General features: G+C 39.0%; 1 protein-coding gene across 1 annotated transcript in view; it reads left to right on the top strand.

Moving 5' to 3' along the window:
• The window catches only part of usp45 (ubiquitin specific peptidase 45), a 46,539-nt gene that overhangs the window by 22,358 nt on the left and 11,702 nt on the right, over nt 1-12,479 (top strand). The window contains exons 9-10 of the mRNA XM_084726106.1: nt 8,095-8,182; nt 12,353-12,434. Coding sequence (XP_084582232.1) covers nt 8,095-8,182; nt 12,353-12,434 — 170 coding nt within the window. The remainder of the gene's footprint in view (nt 1-8,094; nt 8,183-12,352; nt 12,435-12,479) is intronic.

Here is a 12,479-nt window from a genome sequence, read left to right as displayed (position 1 = left end):
ATTCTTCAGGGTCAGTGGGAGCAGCCATGGTGGACATTCTTCTGGTTATGCACAGAATATTTTGTTTGTACACCCTCTGGTGTTTGGAGAATACTGCAACAAACAACACATGGACCATAAATGTCTCTGTGCCAGCTCGTGGGTTGCACACCATCTACAGGGGTCTCGTGCCATGGTGTCTCGTGCAAGCATAAACAAGGCTTAATCATGATACATTATAACAACTGATGAACAAGGATACAATATTTGCTGATATCACACAGTCCACCACGACATGATTTCAATTCAATACAATTCAATTCAGGATGCCTATTTAAAACACTGAGTTACAGAAGAAGATGCCACTCCTTTCCTTTCTGCTTTTGGCCATGTAAGAAAAAAAAAAACAACAACACATGAATAATTGTAAATCACTGCAGCCGGTTAAGTACAGTAAAGTTTACTTTTAATTGACTCCACTAACAAATATAAAACATGACTTAGCAGCAACAGTGAAAGAAGAAGAAACTCCCACACACTATTGATCACTTAATATTATTTTATTAATTCAATCTTTACATCCTCATAGGATGTACATATGTGGGTGATAAAATTCTGACATCTTTTGCCAAGAATTCAAAAGCAGTGGCTCTGTTCTGTGTGACCTTGTTAATTTCTTGAAAGGAGCTCATGGGAACAGCAGGAAGGAAAAGATACCAGCAGATGACAAATTCAATAAAGTTGGCTCACTAAAAGGCTGTGTCAGATGAAAAGCTTTGAATGTGAAAATGCCAAGAAGTTAAAAAAAAAAGACCTGTATTTCTCTGGTCCCAGCTTCTCAAAATGAGTTGCCACTCTGTTTATACCATTGTAAATTGAATAATTGTAGAATTTGACTTTTTGTCTGGCAAAAAAAGCAATCTTGAAGACATCACCTTCAGCTCTGGAAAGTTATGATGGGCATTTTTCACAATTTTCAGACATCTTATAGACTAAATAGTTAATAGGGACAAAAATCCACAGATTCAGGTTTGCAATTTGCGTTGTCAATTTTTTGATTGCACAACAGCAAATGTCAAGGCAACACAGCCATCAAGGAAAAGATCATGATTTTGAAGTCCACAAAAATAATGTAATGTTTTTGAACTTAAGAGTAAAGGATGCTTTTATTGTAGTTTTTAATCGGTTAATGCTAAGTGCAGGGACAGGACATTTGAAGGCAGTCAGAAGTCAGTCAGATGTCACTCAATAAAATGACTTCATATTAAATAGTGTGTTATATATAATATATCTTAAAATAATGAGACCTAGTCATTGAATAGTAATAAGGAAGTTCTCATGATTTTTGAGATACTGACTCATTTTTAGAAAGTTTCCCTTTTTTTTCATCACAATGGCAGTAATTGGCCTCCATAGAGAGAGACATTGCATCCAGCAGCGCAATTAAGAGGAGATGACTAGCAGAGACTCCAGTCTGCTCCAGAATTATAGAGTAACATCAGGCTTTGCAATCAAAGAAAGATTACATCATGTTGACACTTCTATTCACATTTGCTCCCTTTCTCACATGTGCCCTGTTCACTCTCTCTGCTGCAAGTTATCACACTTAAACAACCAGCTTTTTCAGTGGTCCGTACCAGGTTTGAAATCTAGCCCACCACTGGTTATGTGTATAGCGTTTCACTTGATGTTGTCCAAACACAATCTCAGCTAAAGACACTGGTGTCTAAAAGCTGTATTGACAGGAAAGAGACAGAGAGAAAATGGCAAAATCAGCTGGGGGCAGTGTGGGCAAGGCACCAAGGTCACTGTGACCACAAAGGCTTATCATTTTTTCAAGGGCATAAGGTCAAACTGAGGGGACACGCCGGCCATGGCCGTCTTGGTTGCTATGAAACTTCTGCCTCAATCAGATTTATCGATAATGAGAATAATCTTGAGTTGCAGCCCCATATAGATATTTGGAGCCCAACAAAAATCACATCACCATCTTCTAATTCTTTTCTGTGAAAATGAAATGCCAGAATCACCACCGAATTAATGACTCATATTGCAATATCTGTCAAAGTAATTGCAATATGATTTTTTTTTTTTTTGTTATTTTAGCCCTCAGTATTACAGAAAGAGAGCCAGTATGCTTCTTCATTTTCACATCTTACTTGTTTGAACAAGTTTGAGGAAATTTTGATTCATAGACTTGACTATTCATAGTTCTGATTGACATGAGAACTGGAGATTGATTGCACTTCCAAGGCCTTATCACTTATATGCTCTACCCTCTAACATCCACAAAGTGTACATGATTGCAGTAGCATTATGAAGTAGCCCGAGCCTCTCACATGCTTCTCCACACAGCAACTCATCTATATTCAGTCAGGTATAAAGCTTTGAGTTGAAAGGGCAGGGTCAAGAACTGCTCCTGTTTACTGGGACATTTTTCTCCAGTTTAGTGACCTTTATGATGGCTACACTCTGTGAATGTAGCCTGTCATCTTCACCTGTCACAGCAAGCTCTTGTCACTCAAAGAGCTTTGGGTCTGCCCTTGGCCTATGGGGACTGAGAGCGCTTTTCCATTTCCCTTTCACTGTCTTTCCTTGTATGTTTGTGTTGACAGGCAGGTTAATAATGCTTTCTGGCTCAGATGGGAGCTAGTTCGAGTGTTTATGTGCAGCACTGGAGTCCTATTGAAACCTAGTTCTCTGTGAGTGAGTGTGTGTTTCCGCACATGTGTGTACATATGCATTTGACCTCAACCAGCTGAGTATCCCACTGCCTGCCTCCTCCTCCTGCCAGCGGAAGGGGCCTGGTCTGGGCCTGGACCAGTGCCAAGCTGTGTGGGTTGGATGGTCAGCACCACACTGTCTATCTGGTGCCAGAGTGGGTCCCAGCTTGTACCCAGACCTTGTTTTACTACAAAGCTAGTCAAACAGGGGAAAATAGCATTTAATTAATGACTCAGATATTTATGTACCTCTTCTTGGCATCGGCTCACTCGGCCACAGTGGATTTCATACAGCCGATTTACTGCTTTTTTCAATCTAAAGCATTATAAAGAATAATTTATTGAGAATGTTACTAGTTATTATCATTATCACAGTCCATTGGGATGCACCCTCTGTACATGTCTTATGTATAAACTGGACAAAAAGGTCACACACAGGATTTCGTCTGCACCTGCATCTTTCAAGGGCTGATTTGATTTTCAGGACAGCCATTGGACACTTGTGTTGCAAAGAAAAACGATGCCTTTTCCATCTGTGCTCTATGAATAAATGTCCACATACCCACATATTTCAAATGTTTTTTCATAAGCTTTTATTAGAAGCCTACATCCCTGATAGAAATAGGGGAGGACAACAATGGATTCCATCTAGTGCATCTGAGACACAAACACACATCTACATTGACATACAGTGCAGGCCTGGCATACAGTTCAGCTCAGGAGCAAGACCTCTTTTCTTTTGAAGAAAAGAAGCAGATGTTCATGGTTGGTTAAAAAAAATAATAGAAAATAATACAAATATTTGCTTGTGCACATACGTTGAGCCTAGAGCCACGGTCCGGGGATTAGAATCCATTCACTTTGGTCTACCTGTGAATGTTAGTAAACCTGAAAATAAGGATGTTGGTGGCCCTTTATTTTTCCAAAGTAAGAAAATTTAAACCTGTGCAAATGAGCACATGTTGGTAACAGATACATTGTTTTCAAAGAAGCTGAGCATGACTTATCCCTTAATGCTGGACTGCGGTTAATCTATGCCATAGCTATGGCGTACGTGCACCTCCCCAGAAATGTAAACACACCTTGCGGCCAACACTACTACTGCAATTGGTTCGCCTCCTCATCCATGTCTTTCAGTAGCAGGACAAGCACAGAAAACTGTTCTGCAACCTTTATTGTCTCCAACTGTAAGATGATTTGCTCAGGTTCAGTCACCATTATTTGAAGTACACAAAGAACTCACCACAGTGACATAGTGTTAATTAAAAATTATGTACGTGTTTTCAGTGACCTCTCTGAAGACCTGGGATCAATATTTTTAACAAAAATGTGTTCATTTGAATGTATTTATATACTGAAATATACCAATATCTTGCATGATACAGTATGCATAAATATAACTTAAGGGTGGATGGTATAAATGGTATAGAAAGTACGCTGCTATAAATTTGCCCGGCAGTATGATTTTTGATTATACCATTCGTCAAAAGGAAGGAAGAGGATCTGGTTCTGAGCAACTGTCTGTCGGCTCTGTGTCTCAGCTCTGCCCAATCTTCTCGGCCCTCAGCATAGCCATGCAATAGACTTGAGTGAACTCAAGTGAAGATGAAGTCAAAAGTAACAGAGTGAGCTGACAAACTCCTGGTACTATAATTCAATTTTATAGTGACTTTTCCTGCGGGAGCTTCAGCCATTGATTCAGGGTCTCACTGAAGAAACATGCACGTGCAGCTGTACTAGTAGGAACAAACACTAGGAGCCCCCAGTCTGAGAGGACTTGTGATTGGTTTAAGTCTACTGTTAAGGGCCAGATTCTCTAAATACTGAAAATAGAGCCATAGAGGAGGTGCAGAGGTCTAGTTCTGTCTCAAACCACTTGATTTACAATATGCTGAAAAGTCAGGAAATTCTCAATGATACCAAAACAATGTTTCCTACCCTAGCCTTAATGTAACCTTTATTTTCATTCTTTAAAACTGTATTCCAAAAGAACTTGGCAGGGTGGTTGTGAGGAACGAGTTCTCCTGCTACGATCATGTAGAGTAGGTGGCACTAAACAAAAGTCAGACGTGTTTGCTGCTAAGTCTGCTGCTAAGTTTTTAAAGCTTTTATTTCGTACAGCTCTGTTTTTGTATGATGCAGACATTTTTTATGAACATATTGTAAATTATTGAGTCATATTTCTATTTTTATGCCTACATGTGAATAAATGCTGGATGAATTTGATATGTGAACTGTGTGCGGGTGCATTGTGTTGCTCATACGTGTGTGTGTCTGTGTGTGTGTGTGTGTGTGTGTTTCGGGGGGAGCTTGTGTGGCCTTGTGTCTGGTACTAACTCATCCGGCTATTAATTGTGTTAGCACCGCAGCTGTTTGCATTGGCCAGATTGAGAGCAGCGCTACAGGGCCCTTCTGCTTCTCTCCACTGGGATGAGCTTCCAGACCTCATTCCCACTGATCCCAACCAACTTTTTTTTTTCCCCAATACCACTCTACGTCTGTCTGTCACTCTTTTTCCGTCTCACTCATTTTTCCTTCTCTGTTTTTGCTTTATATTTCTCTCTCGGTGCCTCCCTCTCGGGATATAGACGGACTAGTTAGCAGAACAAGAGGGGGGCATTCCTTCACATTCTGCTCATTTTTAAGGCTGGAGAATTAATGACATATGTGCTCTCAACCATCCTCACCCCTCCACTCACCCTTCCCCATGTGTCTGCACAAAAAGGGCATAAGAGACAGAGATTGTGCTTGTATGTAAGGGTGTGTGGGGGGTGAATTTAGGCTCCTCCAGACCTCCTGGTTATGACCTGTGTTCAAGGCAGGTGGTTGGCTCTGTCTTCCTTAACCACGGACATCCACTTTGGGCCACATGTCCGCCTGTCTTTGAGGGAGGACTCATTGTAGTGAATTCTTCCAGTAAGTGGGATTATGAATGGCATTAAATGTTGGCTACAAAACACTGCAGCAAAGTTGGGTAAAAGGAAATTGGGTAAAGAAACACGAATAGCTGTGAATATTATTATCAAGCATGAATAAACCACATTGGCTCCAGCTATCTGCTGTGTTCAAGAATTGGTGCTTTTAAGGTGCAATATGTAGCAATGCAAAAATGAATACTGAAAATATACACTCTGGGCTTTGAGTTAAGTGGCTACCTGTCTTACTGTCTGACAGACTCCGTGAACATATTGCTCATTTTAACCGTTATAAACATCTGCTCCTTCTACAAGCTTATCAATGATTTCTTACGACTCTTACTCATTCGATGAACATTCTGCATTAATTTGAACTCTTAATTAATGTGAAACGGGCAAACAAAAATTGTTATTCTGGCCCAGAATTGGAACTTCAAACAGGGACACTGTGGCTTCTGCGTTGAGAGCATTTCAGAGTATTTCAGTTTAACTTGTTTCCTTTATGTCTGATGACATATCATGGTAATTTTAACATTTATTACAGTAAATATATTACAGATTTCTCCTTTAATTCCTTCTAAAAACATCTTAAAACATCAAACAAAGGGTGATGCCACTGGTTTAAAGCACATTCACAGACAAGACAGTAGCAGAGTAACTCCAGGCATGGTGAATGGCAACTGTAAAATACCACATCATAAATCTAAATTTAAAATCAGCTTTCTCCATAAAGAACTGTAAACTGAAACACATTACCAACTACAATCGAATTAATTTCAGATATAAAAAGGTTAAGTGTAGGTTAAATGCAGACCAGAGTGGTACCCATTTTTAGCTTATTGTGCTCCAAATTGCTAAGGTTTATTGGTGTCTCTTTTATGTGTAGTGTGGTACGTGTATGTTATTGTATTCTTCTTATCTGTACTGCACTGTGAATATTTTAATGACACTGTAGACCTACATGTAAAAACCAAGAGTCACACAGGAACAGGAGTTGAAAATTAGCAATAGCTATAAACTCTTTGCAGCACATCAGTGTCATGCTCTGTATTGGAACTGTGTTAAATTGCGTTGTCCCTATCAATAGAATTCTAATGAATAAATAAATAAGTACCAGCAAAGGAGCTCCACAGTACAATTAAAGTTGTTAAACCATCACCCGAGACGTCTGCCCTCCGAACATCCTCAACCTTTGACCGATGGCCTCTCACACCACTTAATATGGCCTCTCAGTGTGTGTTTTGCCTGTCAGACCAACCTGTCCTGTGGTTATGTGGCTGGCTCGGCCCAACAGGTTGCAGTGGCTCTGGCCTCGGCTGCCCATCTGCCCCTGGCATCTGTCCCCACATCTGCTTCACCGTGGACAGCCAGGGGATGGACCCAAGGAGAGACTCCCTTCTAACTGCTCTGACTTTAATGTCCAGGATGGTTATCCACCAACAAAAAGGGCAATAAAACTCTTAGCAAATTTTCAAGCTGATAAATTGACTGCCAGGCAGGTGTGTGCAGCTGTGGTTTGGCCTTGTAACGGCCTTTTGCATTCTCCAGAGATAAACCACTGGAACAAAGATTGTGTAAATTGACTATTCATCTTATTTTCATTTTAGCTGCAGTGATTAGTTGATTAATCAAAAGAAAATTAGTTGCCAAATATTTTGATTATAATTGTTTCAGTCAGTTTTGAAGAAAAAATCTAAACATTTGTTGGTTCCAGCTTGTTAAATGTGAGGATTTACTGCTTTCTTTTGTTGCAGTAAATGAAGAATGTGTGGGTTTTTAAAACTTTGAAATTGTGTTGAGCATTTTTCATCATTTATGGACACTTTACAGGCTAAATAATTATGAAAATGACTGATAGATTAATCAGTTATGGAAGTAATTGCTAGTTGGAGCTAATTGGAGTCTGTCCTGACAGCATGAAGTATGATTGACAATCTGTGGAGGAAAAAAATAAATAAATAAATAAATACATATATATATATATATATATATATATATATATATATATATACATACATATGTATATAATTTGAATTTTAGTTTATACTTTCAAAACTGACTTTGTGATGTTTTGTGTAATGTTTTGACATGTGAATCATCTAACCTCATATCACAGCAGTTACGATTTCCAGATCCAATAATGAAAAAGCCTTGAGAAGGGGTAAAAGTTTTCTCCTTTTTTCGTGTTCCTCTACTGATTTCAGTTGCTTGTTTTGTGGTGGTTTTCTTCCTCTTCACTTGAATACGTGTGGGTTTGATTTTTGTGGACAAACAAAAAGTGGCTTTTTCTTTTTTTTTTGAAGTTGGAGATTCACTACCTCAATGCTTCTCTGTAATTTTGTGAAACGGTTATATGCAAAGATTGTCTTGTCAATGGATCGTAGGCTTTCTCAACCATATTCTGCTTCTTTTCATAAGATTCTGTCTCTCTATTGCTCTTGACTTTCAACAGTGTTTATTTATTTATTTATTTTCAGGGCTCCGCGCTTCAAGGGCTACCAACAACAAGACAGTCAGGAGCTTCTGCACTACCTAATGGACTCCATACGAGTAGAGGAAACTAAAGTGAGTTTATATCTATACACATATACACATACACCTCTGTTTGAATGCCTTTAATGACTCTACCAACATGATTTTCCAAGTTCAGAATATATGTTAAAGATCTTTTGTCACATTCTTTTTGCTAAAGTTTGCTAAAGTTTTACCTTTTGTTGTAGAAAGGTCCTTCAAACCTACACAAAGGACCCATTGTATTTCTGGTATTTGAGGTGTCTTTACAAATGCATTTTGAATGATTGGTTGAAGAAAATGTAAAAAGTGAGGACACAGTATCCACACGCTTAGTCAGGTTCTAACAAAACAACCTGGCTTTCAGTTTTTTTAGCTGCACTAATGCCAACAATCTCATCATCCTCTACCTTGTCTTTTGTGCTATTTAGCAGGTTTTAGAAAACTTAAAATGCTGCCAAGAGCAGCCTCACAGAGCTGCTGACATTACTGCAGATTCTCAGTCAGTATATTTTCTTTTGTAGACTACATTGAACAATTAAATTAGATAAGGAAAAATTAATCAGGCAACATGATGTCACTTCGCTTAAGAGCTGCAACAATTTCAAAGCCAGTCGAAAAAAATGTATTGACAGCTTTTTTGATAATCAATTAGTCATATCAGTCAAGTTTTTAATGAAAAATGCCAAACATTTGCAGGTTCCAGCCTCTTAAATGTAAGGATTTGCTGCTTTCCTTTGTCCTTAACAATAGTAAATGAAGCATTTTCAGTTTGAGTTTTGGATTGTTGGTTTGACAAAAGATGCAGTTTGAATACTTTACTTTTTCTCATTTTAAAGACTAAACAATTAATCTTGAAAATAACAAGCCAGTTAATCAATAATTAAAATAAGTGGTTGTTGCAACCCTGGTTCACTTAAAGAATTAATATCTGAAATTAGTGCGGCAATGATTGATCGATTATGAAATTAATAGCCAGACTATTTTGATAATTTAATAGTAGTCTAATCTAATAATTTCTTTTATGGAAAAAAGTCTATATTCTTTGATTCTAGCTTCTTAAATGTGTGTATTTTCTAGTTTATATACTATTTTATGATAATAAACTGCAGATGTTTGGTTTGTGGACAAAATATTTGAAGACATCATCTTGGGCTTCGGAAAGAATGATATTTTTCACTATTTTCTGACAGTTTTTAGACCAAACAACTAATTGATTAATTAAGAAAGTAATTGACAGCTCATTCGACAGTGAAAACAATCATTAGCTGCAGCCCTGTCTGAAATGAATCTGTAAGTTGATAGTAGCACCAACAACAGAATTATCAAACACACATGCCTGGAATTCTGTGTCTGTTTTGAAAGCCATCTCGTCTCAGCGCACAGTGAATCATTTTTGTCACCGGTATTGTCGTCGACCTCATCAACCTTGAACCCTCTACTTGTACAGTATATTTTATATTGTAGCTCAGTAAACAGCTTTCACATTGTCCATTTAAATCAACCCTAGATGTGTGTTGCCCTAATGTCAGACCTTCAGCTGTGTATTTGCTGTGTGCTGTCGCATAACCCTGTATCTTCTTTTTGCTTGGCCAGCCAGTTTTTGTGTTTAACCTTATGGTGCCATGTTTTTGGCAACTACAGAAAAACCCCTCCCCACAACCCTTCGCAGGGCAATTAGGAGACCCCACAGCAGCCCTTTGCAGGGCTGAGCTGCCCCCCGTGGCCCCACCAGTGGCCACGTGAACCAAGGAGGAGAAGTTAGCGGGTGTGTTTAGTGGTCAGCCCCAGACCCTAGAGGGGCCGCGGGCTGAACTGCCCCTGCTCCCATTCAAACTTGTGAACGCTGACAGTTGTGCCACTTAGAGGACTTGCAAGTGGCACGACCGGCATCATTGTGTGATCTTGGGAAACCCACAGCTGCTGAATGAGCTCCAGGGCTGTCCCATTGTGCTTGAGGGTCACCCGCGGCCCCCTCCTACAAACACGCGCACACACACAGACACACACACACACACACTCATTAGCCCTTCTCCCAATCTAATCAAGGAAGTAAAGAGGGAGGGGGTACAGTCCCCTCTATTCATTCACTCAGAAACTCATTTATCCTGCCAAGCACATTCAGAGATACAGTGGCATTTTAGCCTACTTTATTGAATACGTTTTTAAATGAATGCAAATATTAGTCCAGTTACTAACTTTTCCAATAAAGATGGAATATGTTTTGGATAGAGATGCATGATGTGGATTTCTTTTCAGCTAATACAGTTATCATTAATTACTTGCTTCTCATGGCTGATACAGACAAGATAACCAATAATTTCACATTTTTTTATTTTACAAATAAGTTCACAAAACCTTTTTTGCAGTTTATGCACACCTGAAGGTAAGAAAGGCTCAGATATAGTGAACAAAGATTACAGACGCACAATAAATATTGGGACTGATAAATTATTAGCCGATCCAGCTATATTGGTCTATATCGGTATATGGGTATAATAATATCTGTAATAATATCTGATTTGACAAATTGTCTAATCATTTCATTGGAATTCTTGAGCAAACTGATCTGTAAAAACCAAAGTATATTTGTAAAATTTTTTGATGTTGGCTTCTTCACTAGGAAAATTACTGAACATTTTAAGCATTAGAACAGTTTTTGTTGTCATAGTGATGTTAGTGATGTAATTGTGGAATATTAAATCATCCATTAAGCGTCGTCTTATCCTTTTGTACCCTCGTGTGCATCAACTACAGCTTATATGAGCTTAATTTGAAAATGCAAGAATGTGAAATCATCCGTTATCTTATTGGTATCGGCCATAAGAAGTATGTAATTATCAGCTGAAAAAAAAATCCATATTGTGCATCCCTAGCAGCAATAGTCTATTTAGTATTTCATAGCTCTGACCTAAACAAAACTAATATTTGAGATCTCTAGGACAACAAAAAATAAAGAACAGTTCTGACTCTTCAAATGTTCATTTATTTTTTTCTAGTTAAGTTCATAAAAAAAACTTACCTCATGCTTTATTGAGCATTTTGCCTAAGGACTTGGATTAAAATGCTTTAATATAATCTGTCAAATCAGGTTTTAATATAGGGGATATTTATTGGCTAATAAATGCTGATTCTGATACAGACTGATACAGTTGTGATAGATAGAATAGCATATCATTGTTAATCGTGCACCCCTGGTTTTGGAAGTTTTGTTAGTAGGGCTTCTTCAGACATAGAGCACACATGTTTTTTTCCATTAATAGACAGTATATCTGCTGAGCCTGAATAAACCCATTAATTATGAGTACCTCATTAATACTGTACAAATAATATACACACACTGTCCTGTGTGTGGGTGTGTGTGTATGTGTGTCAGAGAGGGAAACTGGTAATTTTGCTGTGGGTGTGTGTCACCAACCTTTTAGAGGCCCTTGAGTGTTTGTGTTGATTGGCCATTAGTATCAGAGAGCTAAATATGCTAATTTTGGCCCCAGTCAATTATCACCAATTAGCTGAGATGGTAGGTATTACTCTCTCAGGGCATGGACTGTCCTTCTTCGCCCTGTCTTGATTTTAGTTTCCACCCCTGCAACCTTGTACCAGCAACCCTCTCCACCCCCTTCACCCCTCCCCTCCCTCAGCCCATCCTGTGTGGGACAGTGCACGCTGTTACGCTGGGAAGAGCGGGGGGTTACTGGTAATTAATTAGTAGGGGAGCCTCAGCCTGGTTTGACTGTGCCAACTGACTGAGAGGGGTGCGGGCCGGCCAGGCTAGGATTAACAGGACTTTTGACCTAAATAGACAGTCCAGTGCGTGGGTCCCGGGACAATGGGGGCCGACTGGTCTCGACCACAGACATAGACCATGGCCAATTATCTATTGATTGGTGCTTTACTGTGGCTGTGCCTCTTCACAGCTCTCTCACCAACACACTCACTGACCATGTCACCTCCAATAAGAGGGCCCCGCCAAGAACATCTACACACACACAAACATGCATGGTTAATTAAGAGATGTTTGTGTTAACATTTTTAGACAAGCACAATAATTATTTTACACTAATGATGCTTATAATAGGTACACCTGTCAAAATGAGCTGCAGGCTACATTTATTTCACTAATTGATGTAATGGAGAGAACTCAAAAAAAAACTGAATTTTCTTTGAATGTATATTTATTTGATTGTCTGCATTGTTGTATAATTTAGTGTTTGTTGTTTGCAGAGGGTAAAAGCAGGGATTCTGAAGGCTTTCAACAATCCCACTGAGAAGACAGCTGATGAGGACACCAAACGCCAAGTCAAAGGTTCATATGATCACAGCAGTAGATAGATGGCCAAGACCAATAGTC

This window comes from Lutjanus erythropterus, chromosome 9, assembly GCF_056507025.1.
Source record: "Lutjanus erythropterus isolate fLutEry1 chromosome 9, fLutEry1.hap2, whole genome shotgun sequence".
Taxonomy (NCBI): Eukaryota; Metazoa; Chordata; class Actinopteri; order Lutjaniformes; family Lutjanidae; genus Lutjanus; species Lutjanus erythropterus.
This window is presented reverse-complemented; position numbering and strand designations above follow the sequence as displayed.